At 37.8% G+C, this 12,471-nt stretch overlaps 1 protein-coding gene across 8 annotated transcripts in view; it reads right to left on the bottom strand.

Annotated features, from left to right (window-relative positions):
- Positions 1 to 12,471, bottom strand: part of il2rga (interleukin 2 receptor, gamma a) — a 113,404-nt gene that overhangs the window by 6,866 nt on the left and 94,067 nt on the right. For 7 of the 8 annotated variants that reach the window (XM_057820309.1, XM_057820310.1, XM_057820311.1 and 4 more), the window contains 5 exons: positions 7,120 to 7,146; positions 6,699 to 6,789; positions 6,378 to 6,547; positions 609 to 742; positions 360 to 522 (listed from right to left, as the gene is read on the bottom strand). In XM_057820309.1, coding sequence (XP_057676292.1) covers positions 360 to 522; positions 609 to 742; positions 6,378 to 6,547; positions 6,699 to 6,789; positions 7,120 to 7,146 — 585 coding nt within the window. Of the gene's footprint in view, positions 1 to 359; positions 523 to 608; positions 743 to 6,377; positions 6,548 to 6,698; positions 6,790 to 7,119; positions 7,269 to 12,471 lie in introns of those variants that run through there. The other variant, XM_057820308.1, reaches the window with a different exon arrangement.

Genomic DNA, 12,471 nt, shown 5'->3' with positions numbered 1-12,471 from the left:
TCTTTATGTGGGATTTTTCCCCACTGAATGAATGCACTTGTATTGAAGGTTGGATTTTTCTCTTTTTTTCCATTAAGGTCCCATATTATTTGAATTTAAAAAAATATTAGAAGCTAAAAAACACATCTTTTCAGGGGTGCCAATAATTATGGAGGGCACTGTATATAAAAAATAATTAATTCGGATTTTATTAGGGAACGACTGAATGTTTTTGATGCTGCTGCTCATGAAGACTCTTATATGCCTAAGGGAGGTGCCTGTTTTGGTTTTATGTCGCTTGCTGCTTTGGTTTTGAAAATATTTGAATTTGAAACTCGTTTCCCATCAACTGATTGTGAAGTCTATGGCTTCATTTTCACCTGTGCTGTTGCTTGATCCCCAGAATACAGGCTCACTCCAGTCGCCCCAGCCAGAATCTGCACACACTTTAGATAATCTGCTCCTCACCTGAAGCTCATACTGGGAACGGCTGGAGGGCAAGTTGATGCAGTAATTTTGTTTGCCATCAGTGACTGTATATGTCTGTGAGGAGCACAAGGTATCAAATGGAAATGTTGTTTACAAAGAAAGTATGCTAAGAATGAAACTATACACGTCAGGTTACTCACATCCCACTTCTTGTAGTTGGTCCTGTAGCGAACCTCATTCTGTACACATTTTGGATCCGTCTGATTCCAGTAGAACCATAGATTCAAGTCAGATCCGTTCTGAACGGTCAAGTTAGTTGGTGGGTATAACTTAACTGCGCATGGAGATATAAGAAAAAAATGATTTTTTATTATTATTGTTCTTGGGGAGGACACAAACTAAAATGGCTAAAATGCTACAGTGGGGCAAATAAGTATTTAGTCAACCACCAATTGTGCAAGTTCTCCTACTTGAAAAGATCTGAGAGGCCTGTAATTGTCAACATGGGTAAACACCAAGCATGAGAGACAGAATGTGAGAAAAAAAAACAGAAAATCACATTGTTTGATTTTTAAAGAATTTATTTCCAAATTAAAGTGAAAAATAAGTATTTGGTCACCTACAAACAAGCAAGATTTCTGGCTGTCAAAGAGGTCTAACATCTTCTAACGAGGTCTAACGAGGCTCCACTCGTTACCTGTATTAATGGCACCTGCTTTAACTCATTATCGGTATAAAAGACACCTGTCCACAAACTCGGTCAGTCACACTCCAAACTCCACTATGGCCAAGACCAAAGAGCTGTCGAAGGACACCAGAGACAAAATTGTAGACCTGCACCAGGCTGTGAAGACTGAATCTGCAATAGGTAAAACGATTGGTGTAAAGAAATCAACCGTGGGAGCAATTATCAGAAAATGGAAGCTGTACAAGACCACTGATAATCTCCCTCGATCTGGGGCTCCATGCAAGATCTCACCCCGTGGCGTCAAAATGATAACAAGAACGGTGAGCAAAAATCCCAGAACCACACAGGGGGACCTAGTGAATGACCTACAGAGAGCTGGGACCACAGTAACAAAGGCTACTATCAGTAACACAATGCTCCTTCACTGCACTGCCAGACGTGTTCCCCTGCTGAAGAAAGTACACATCCAGGCCCGTCTGCGGTTCGCTAGAGAGCATTTGGATGATCCAGAAGAGGACTGGGAGAATGTGTTATGGTCAGATGAAACCAAAGTAGAACTTTTTAGGTAGAAACACAGGTTCTCGTGTTTGGAGGAGAAAGAATACTGAATTGCATCCGAAGATCACCATACCCACTGTGAAGCATGGGGGTGGAAACATCATGCTTTGGAGCTGTTTTTCTGCAAAGGGACCAGGACGACTGATCTGTGTAAAGGAAAGAATGAATGGGGCCATGCATCGAGAGATTTTGAGTAAAAATCTCCTTCCAACAGCAAGGGCATTGAAGATGAGACGTGGCTGGGTCTTTCAGCATGACAATGATGCCAAACACACAGCCAGGGCAACAAAAGAGTGGCTTCGTAAGAAGCATTTCAAGGTCCTGGAGTGGCCTAGCCAGTCTCCAGATCTCAACCCCATAGAAAATCTGTGGAAGGAGTTGAAAGTCCGTGTTGCCCAATGACGGTCCCAAAACATCACCGCTCTAGAGGAGATCTGCTTGGAGGAATGGGCCAAAATACCAGCAACAGTGTGTGAAAAGCTTGTGAAGAGTTACAGAAAACGTTTGGCCTCCGTTATTGCCAACAAAGGGTACATAACATAGTACTGAGATGAACTTTTGGTATTGACCAAATACTTATTTTCCACCATGATTTGCAAATATATTCTTTGAAAATCAAACAATGTGATTTTCTTTCTTTTTTTTTTCACATTCTGTCTCCCATGGTTGAGGTTTACCCATGTTGACAATTACAGGCCTCTCTAATATTTTCAAGTGGGAGAACTTGCACCATTAGTGGTTGACTAAATACTTATTTGCCTCAATGTATAGGGATTGTCTTGTCCAGGCAAACCTAGACAACGAAAAGCTGAAAAAATGATGAGATTTCTTTATTACAAACTGCAGTTTGGAGAAAACAATGTCTTTAACACAGCGTCTCACCCAAAAGGGGAAAGGTACCTCATTTATACCCTTCTTTCTAAGAAAAATCTAAAACTTAAGCGTTACCGTACATGGTTATTATCACAAAGCTTTATTACTATTGGTTGAACAAATATGGTCTTAATCAGTAAATGTATCAAATGTGATCTTTAACGTGCGTCATTCACACTTGCATCGTGCATCCTGTAAAAGACAGGAAATTCACAAGTTATCATGGTAAGATTAGCAGGTTGGTTAAACGGTCTAGACCGGGGGTCGACAACCCGTGTTTTGAGAGCCGCATGCTGCTCTTTACGCTGCCCTACTGGTTCCCTGGAGTGTTTCAAAAATGTCTGAAAATGAAAAAAAGATGGGGGAGGGAATATATTTTTTGTTTGAACGTAGTTTCTGTAGGAGGACAAACATTACACAAACAATCTTAATGTTTTCCAATGCTGTAAAAATGCATAGAATAAATATTACATTTCAACGTTTCCGTCAACCAAGTTTTGCATCATAGCTTGCTACGAACGTTTCTATCAGCAGGGTGGCTGTTGTAAACAAACTGGTGTTCTGCCAAAGTGTCCTACATCAGTGAAACATTTACACGAGGCGAATTTGACTCTCAAAGCAAAACGTACTCAAAAAATGCCTTAAGAAAATACTTAAATGTAGTTATATCAAATGAGGACGGTTTAAATACGCTACATCGATACGCTAGTGTCGACAACTGCTTTAAAGCCACCACCAATAAAGACAATGGTTAAAAGTAGGGTTGTTCCGATCATGTTTTTTTGCTTCCGATCCGATCCCGATCGTTTTAGTTTGAGTATCTGCCGATCCCATTGCTTTTTTTTGCTCCTGATTCAATTCCAATCATTCCCGATAATTTTTCCCGTTCATATACATTTTGGCAATGCATTAAGAAAAAAATGAATCAAACTCGGGCGAATATATACATTCAACATACAGTACATAAGTACTGTATGTGTTTATTATGACAATAAATCCTCAAGATGGCATTTACATTATTAACATTCTTTCTGTGAGAGGGATCCACGGATAGAAAGACTTGTGACTTTGTATATTGTGACTAAATATTGCCATCTAGTGTATTTGCTGAGCTTTCAGTAAATGATACTGTAGCCATGCCCAACTGGATGATGGGAAGTGGAACCATGACTGTGCGTAGTGCTACCAATTTATATATCTTCTCTGCGTTGGGAAATAAAATAAGGGGTTAAGAAAAAGATCAATTGCTACTTTGATTCCCCACATTGCTTCCCATGATATTTTCACATTTAACTGTAGGGAGAGGGATTGTAAGGCTTTGGCCAATTAAAAAAAGGCTCCAAAGGCTGCCAAAATTCACTCTACTCATTATACGCTGCCTTTTATCTCTCTATATAGGCAAAACGGCGTCATTACAGATTGAGCGCCACAATGTGTGAGTGGGTTGTGCAGCGCATGCATTATTTGCGTTAAATATTTTAACGTGATACATTATTTTAAAAAATTAATTACCGCCGTTATCGGGATAAATTTGATAACCCTACCTTAAGCCTAAACTAAAGACTCTCAATGAGTGTAACATATTGTGTCTTTAACGTTAAATACAATTAGAAAACAATTAAAATATATATATATATTAAAAAAAGGCATAGCCGATATTTTTTTGCCGATTCTGATACTTTGAAAATGACGTGATCGGACCCGATCTATCGGGATGCTGATCTATCGGGACATCTCTAGTTAAAAGTATAGGAGGGAAATACATGCAAAAAGTACTTTTGAGGCAATGAAACGGTATTTTTAAAAAAAATTAAATAACCAAAAATAATGAGGACTCGCCGCTTTCAACCGCCGTGCGCATGCATGCGGATGCTTGCGCAAGCGCGCTGAGCATTGTGTAGGACGCTTCGTCGCAGGAATTGCCGAACACCGTTCACATATGGTCACACATGGTGGTAAATGAAGGAGTCATTCATCAACATATCAGAACACTTATTTGCAGACTTCAAAAAAAAAACCGAGATAATACAGAAAATCAAATACATGCCTCTCACACTAAGAAAGTGAAGGAAAGGGCCATAAAAATGGCAGGCAACATCACCCATCAGCAAATCAAGGACATTAATTCAGCGACACTGTGATGAGTCGTGTGATGTAATCGATATTGAACACCCTGCGCGTGAACTCCGATAAAATACTTTCTTTATTACATTTCCTTAACTTTATCAAATCAATTAAACATAATTCATTAATATTGTAATCAAGTTAAACTTGAGGCAACATCGTACAACAATAAGTAGTCACGTGGTGCGTCATTCTCTGTAGAATGCACTGCAAGGAAAATAAACATTTAATCCGCTGATATAGATACATACAATATGTGTTGCCTTCATTATAATGCTTCTATAAGGCTTTTAATTTTTTGTGGCTTCAGACACATTTGTTTTTTGTTATTTTGGCCGAATATGGCTCTTTGGATTGCCGACCCCTGGTCTAGACTCAAAATATCCATTACAGTATATTATAGATGTGTACACGCATTGATTCTCGGAGCCCTATTTAAAAATGTTTTTGTCTCAGGGCTGATTGTTTACATTCATTAATTGCGGAATTATTGTTGCCAGTATGTTGAGTTAGCCAGTAAAGGGAGGCTTTTTTTCAAAACCAAGCATGAAATAAATGCAGTTTAGTTTACATGCATTTTAGATATAAAAAAACACAAAATGTGGATGTATGCACAGTACCGTAATTTTCGGACTATCAGTCCAGTGTGGCTTATTTGTTGTTTTATTTAGGTTAATAGGTAGCACTTTATTTGACAGTGGCGTCATAAGACCGTCATAATTATGACATGACAATATCATGGGCATTACAGAATGCTTATGAGATAAGAGATATCATAAAGTGTCATCCGGCAAATTATGTCACTAACTCCATTTATGTCCAGCTGGGACCTTTTACATCCATTCAAGAGATAATTTGCCGGATAACACTAAATAACATCTGTTATAAACATTCATTAATGCTCATGACAGTTTTATGTCATAATTATGATTGTCTAATGACAGTCTTATGGCACCAGTGTCAAATAAAATGTTACCAATTACCATAACCAGCAATTAATGGAACAATTGGAACAGTAACTGAAGAAATAATTCGCACAGAACATGAATTTTGAATGTTATTTACATCTTTAGCGCTGCAATGCATGCTAGGAGGCATGTTGGACAACAACAGTGTTGACAGCAGGTGGCAGCAGAGGTTTAGTGTCAGCCCCTCCCCAAGGGAGCAGTGATGGCCAAATGAAGCTTCTTAAAGCAATGGTGGTCTTATGACAGTCGTATGATGCCGCTGTCAAATAAAGTGTTACCGATTAATATCTTTTCTTTGTAAATATCCAATAGTTTAGTGAGGACAGATGATTATAGTCCAGTGCAGCTTATCTATGAACAAAAGTTGTTTTCATATCAAATTTGGTGGATGGCGGCTTATAGTCAGATGCGCTTTATAGTGCGAAAATTACTGTAAGTGTTTTGCATTGGACAGCGATAATATGATTATTGTCCTCAGAAAAAAAATCTTTCTACATTACATTATTTATTTTATGCTTTTACTAAATTAATGGCTTTGAATTCCCCCTTCAGGGCTTTCTGATGTTTTGGCACACAACCCGACAAATATTCCTCTCCCACTTTTCCTAAAATGGACTATGATTGATCAAGAAAGTTCAGTTTTAGCGTACTAAATCAAACAAATGTTTTCACAAGGTTGTCTTTAAAATATTCTATCACCTTTACGGAATTGATGACATAATTGCTGCAAAAATGTGGGACTATTACAGTAAGCCTACCTTTGTGTAAAAGTTCATGTTCCTTCGGAAAACTGTCATTGCCGTACACCAGATTAGTGTAAAATGTGTAGAACCTGTTAAGTTTGTCACCATATGGCTGAATGCAGCCATTTGTAAGACTGTTGTTTGTCAGGTACGTCTCACATGTGCTGGCTTTTTTACCATGAAACCTGTGTAAGAAAAAAAATCCCCACTGAGTCAGTAATACAAAATCCCAGCAATGTCTCATCTAGGTTAAAAAAAATTCTATTAAGTTAGACACACGGTTAAATAAAAGAGAAATTAATTTTGTTTGATTTAAATTATTTTATTTGAACTTACCAGCTGAAGAAGGTATAATTGACTGATAGATTGTCATGTCTGTTCCAGGTACATTTCACTTTCTCCAGATGCAACACAACGCAGTCGACATCTGTGAATATGACAAACAGAATAGAAATGTACCAAATGCTGTACAATTTCATCTTACATTTTGAGGAAAAATTGAAAAAAAAAGCCAACACAACTTAAGTTCAAACAATGATTCTTGTGGTAAACACGAAACGGAATTTACATGATTAGTACAATTAAATAAATAGCCTGTGACATTCATAAATCATTTTCATTGAGCCAGTTGTAAATTATAGGCTAATGATGAGTGTAAGCATCTTCGGATGACCTTTGAAGACATTAAAATGAGTTCAACCTGGCTGGAGATGATTTTAAATTACCCTCAACTGAATAAAACCTCAAATATTCTTACCTGGATGTTGTCTGGCAAAACTGGCTCCTGCCAGACAGAGAAAGAATAGCAATTTATTGAGCATCGGTGATGAAGACATGGATGCTTTCAGGATTGTAAAAGTCAACATCTCCATCTGCGTACGTGTCACATTTGGGGTTATTTTTTGTTCTTGACTTTTGCGGCTTTTGCTTCCTGTCAGAGGAAACTGTTGAGGTATTCACTATTCACTTATCTGCGCAAGCCCTATGTGTGATGAAATGATTATATGTACATATAAGCTACTTGCATAAGACCAATTTGATTTTTTTCCCCACCAAACACTGATACATTTGAATTAGCCTTGAAATATTTCATTAACTCAATCCAACATTTGGATGCAGAGCACATTTTATGCTCATTTGTTTAACAGAAGTTCAAACCTTATGAGGAAGTAATCCTAGACCGGTCACAATGATTACTTTATGTCTGTGGAAACTTATTTCCATCTTGTATAGGTCGGATTTCGTTTCCTGTCTGAAGAAACTACTAGATGGAATGATAGCGTGAGGCACAACTTTACCTAGTTTGTAACACGCACATTTGATGTTGCAATATTTCTCTGTCAAACCAAAATCTTATCTGTCAAACGACGAAGGGATTCATTCATCCTGAAATATGAATTTAGCAAGCCTGCCCACACATTTGTTGCTTGTGAAGCGGCAACACTTGTATATAACCCCTTTTGTTCTGTTCAATTCAATTGTGGTCGAATGTTTGGGACGAGTTTATGTGACTGTTTTTGAGGATGTGCGGACGCTAACTGAGAGATGCTAATCGTTTGTGTGGATTGTTATTGCTGCATCAGCAGCTAGTTATAAACGTAATAATAATAAAGTAAAACATTTGAATTGCTGTTATTGAAGATTAAACTGATTTAATTTCATTTTTATTTTACTTACATTCTGCAAGTGTTGAAGTCATCAGCAGCTGAATAAAGTCAGCAAACCACATGGACGTCTGACATTGTCATTTCGAAGATTAGCTCGCTGTCTAGCTAGGATTTAGCTCCAACATCTTGGCGAGGACAGTACAATGACGTATGATACCTGTTTTTGGCAAGGGCGTAGGTTTGCATAGGGACGGTAGGGACATAACACTAGCAACTTTTCAGGTTGCTGAAATTGCCCACACCAACTTTTAAGCAACCTTATTTGCATTATATAATTAGTTCAGTTATACATGACATTTAGATTGCCTTCCCATATGTTGTAAGGATAGAATGGACCCTATCATTAGTATTAAGTGAATTATTTTGCTATTATTATTATGTTCAGACTAGAGATGTCCCGATCGATGCCGATCGATCGGGTCCGATCACATCATTTTCAAAGTATCGGAATCGGCAAAAAAATATTGGCCATGCCTTTTTTTAATATATATATATATATATATATATATATATATATATATATATATATATATATATATATATATATATATATATATATATATTTTTTTTTTTTTTAATTAAATCGTTTTCTAATTGTATTTAACGTTACAAACATAATATGTTACACTCATCCAGAGTCTTTAGTTTAGGCTTAAGGTAGAGTTATCAAATTTATCCCGATAACGGCGGTAATTCATTAAAAAAAAAAAAAAGTATCACGTTAAAATATTTAACGCAATTAATGCATGCGCTGCACGACCGACCCACGCATTGTCACGCTCAATCTGTAATGACGCCGTTTTACCTATATAGAGAGAATAAAGGCAGTGTAAAATGAGTAGAGTGAATTTTGGCAGCCTGTGGAGCCTTTATTTAATTGGCTAAAGCTTTACAATCCCTCTCTCTACGATTAGAAATATCATGGGAAGCAATGTGGGGAAACAAGGTAGCAAATGATCTTTTTCTTAACACCTTATATTATTTCCCAACGCAGAGAAGATATATCAATTGGTAGCACTACGCACAGTCATGGTTCCACTTCCCATCATGCATTTGGGCAAGGCTACAGTATCATTTACTGAAAGCTCAACAAATACACTAGATGGCAATATTTAGTCACAATATGCAAAGTCACAAGTCTTTCTATCTGTGGATCCCTCTCACAGAAAGAATGTTAATAATGTATATGCCATCTTGAGGATTTATTGTCATAATAAACAAATACAGTACTTATGTACTGTATGTTTAATGTATATATTCGTCCGAGTTTTATTCATTTTTTTCTTAATGCATTGCCAAAATGTATATGATCGGGAAAAATTATCGGGAATTATTGGAATTGAATCCGGTGCAAAAAAAAAAAAGCAATCGGATCAGGAAATATCGGGATCGGCAGATGCTCAAACTAAAACGATCAGGATCGGATCGGGAGCAAAAAAACATGATCGGAACGACCCTAGTTCAGACTTACATTTACCCCTTTTCACTTGCTGAACGTGCCAGTCCATTTCCGCCGCTGAAACGCACTTTTGATTGGCTGATGACTTGCAGTTATTTAAAATGTATCAACATGTATTTATTTTCTACATTATTTATTTAAAAACATTTTTATTTGCAGCCTATGTATGCAGACATTTTTTTCAGATAATCATACATTAATCATAATCAAGGTAAAAAAAAAAAAACATTTTTTGTTGAGTTTGGCTGTGCTTGTGGACAAAAGCAATAATGTTTTACCTGAAGGAAGGCGGCTCCATTTTTATTTTTTATTCCCTGCCTAAGACATTTTTTCAGTTCTATTCATTTATTCAGACAGACAATGTTGAGTGGTCTTAAGACAAATATTTTTTCATTCCTGGATAGTTCAGAGATTATGAACAAGTTTAGATTTATTGTGTATGTAAATATAATTTGTGTTTAAATGATTTAAATTGCTAATGAAATCACATTTATTCTGGAAGTTTTCAAAATGTTTCTTCAGTGGTTTTTGAAAACATAGGTTTGAATCGAACGGTGTATCACATGAAAGTTGGTATTAGTCAATACAGATTTATTTTGCATTGATTATTTTGCCCATTAATTAATAAGGTTCACATTCGTCAGAAATGTAGCCCTGACCCTCGTTCACCCAAGCTGTTTGGTCTTATTAATGTCCTAACCCCAGCAAAAAGTGTACTTGCAGGTTATGCTGTGATATTGTCCCAAGGGCGACGGTTTGGTTTCAACATTGGTTGAGACCATAACAGCATAACCTACATGTACAGATTTTGGTCTGGGTGGGACATAAATAAGACCAGGGGGTCAGGGCAACATTTCTCATGAATATGAACCTAATTAATTGATAGGTTAAATCCGGGGTGCTCATTACGTCGATCACGATCGACCAGTCGATCGCAACGCTAAGTGTGGTTAGCTCGCGGCATCCCAAGATTTTTTTTTTTTAATGTGCATAGTTAATTATGATTATGTTGTGTGTATGTTGTGTTGTGTGAGCAACATATGAGTTTATGCAGCACCCCTCTCTCTCTATGCAGCTTCTTTCTCACGTTATTCTGGTTCTGTAGTTTCCAGCAGAGTTCGCTACATTTTTCACAGTTTAATTAGCGCTAACCGTAGCAGAAGGACACTTCTCTCTAAGCAGCTTACTACTCCGGTTTTGCTGGTTAGCAAGTTCACACAGTTTAATGTTATGCTAACTCTGATGCAGAACTGACTTTGAGTAGCAAAAATAGTGGTGTGTTTCCCACCTTCACAACATTGGCGTCTTTTGAAATTACTTACAGTGGCAGCTGCATCCCGAAAAAAAAATTCAAATTTACCTCCTCTTCGAAGGGGGCGGAGGAGGCGGCATATTGTCGACATAGGGGCTGTGCGAGTGCTATTGTGCAAGTGTGTCGGGGGTGGGTGAAGTCATCAGCCAATCAAATGTGTGTTTGGGGGGGGTGGACTTGCGCATTCAGCAAGTGAAAATGGGTAAATGTAAGTTTTAACATAATGAAAATAATTCACTTTATAATGGTAGGGTCATTGCTTTTCCTATAACATATGGGGATACAATCTAAATTACCTATATAACTGAACCCATTATATAATGCATATAAGTTTGCTTAAAAGTTTTTATTATTAATTTGAGCATCCTGAAAAGTTGGTAGTGTTATGTCCGTACCGTCAGTGGCGGAGCTAGACTTTTATCCTTGGGGTGGCCAGGGGGTGGCCGAGGCTATTTCAGGGGGTCCACAGACTATAACAATGCATTTGTTTCTTGACTTATCAACTGCAATCGGAGTGTCAAATGTTGAAATGTACATAATAAGCACACAGGAGATGAGATTTATGTATATATAATTTGAACTTTATTAACAATGCAGAACGTTCAGAAAAGCATAATCCTTCAATTATTGTGAGAAGTCGCAAAATGTTTCACAAAGTCATCCATGTCAAGGGCACGTGCCCTTCTTGACTCGATACTGAGAGTTGCAAGGTGACTTAACCTGACATCAGCCATGGAAGTTTTGAGGGGAGTTTTAATCAGTTTTAAAGCAGAGAAGCTTCTCTCACAGGAAGCAGTACGGACTGGAGTAACAACTGCAGTCTTGCAAAGTCTGAATAACTCGTGAAACACCTCTTTGTAAGGCTTGACTATAATATAATATAATATAATATAATATAATATAATATAATATAATATAATATAATATAATATAATATAATATCACTATTAATTAAATAGATAGTAACCAAATAACCCTCTCGAGGTCCTTCACAGAGAAAGCCAGGAAATAAATAACAAAAGTTAAAAAAAGTGTTTTTTAAAAATTCAGGGGGCCGGACAAAATGTGGAGGCGGGCCGTATCCAGCCCGCGGGCCGTAGTTTGGGAACCACTGATTTAAGGCAACAGAGCAACAGCTAGCTGGCTAATTCTCCAGTTTCATACCTCAGAATCATTGGAGAAACATGTATATAAATAGCGACCCAAATGAATTAAATATAGACGTTAATATTCAGCGGCTGTTGGAAGTAGAGCCTAGTTCGGGCCTAAAAAAATCCAGCCCGACCCGACCCGGCCCGCGTGTAAGAGGTGCAGCCCTCGAAACAAATGCTAAATACGATGTTTGACTCCTTCTTTTAGGCCAGTACAATTTTTAAAATGCCTGCTCAGCATCAAGGTGCCAGTCTGTCTGCTCTCATACGAGAGCAAAGCGCCACATTTGTTGCATTCGGCAAGGCCGACACAGTTTCCTGTCGCATCTTCCACTATCAATTTAAATCCTTTCCACACACCACTCGTGGATTCTTGCCTTTTCAATCCCCCCGTCTTTAGTTTGCTTTTCACCTGTTGCTGCTCTACTCGGGTCGGGTCGGGTTCGGGCTCAAGATCTAGGCTCTAGTTGGAAGCTAGACGCCATGAGATATAACGTTAACGTTTGCTTGATGCCGTGGC

The sequence above is a fragment of the Corythoichthys intestinalis genome, chromosome 18, assembly GCF_030265065.1.
Source record: "Corythoichthys intestinalis isolate RoL2023-P3 chromosome 18, ASM3026506v1, whole genome shotgun sequence".
NCBI lineage: Eukaryota > Metazoa > Chordata > Actinopteri > Syngnathiformes > Syngnathidae > Corythoichthys > Corythoichthys intestinalis.
This window is presented reverse-complemented; position numbering and strand designations above follow the sequence as displayed.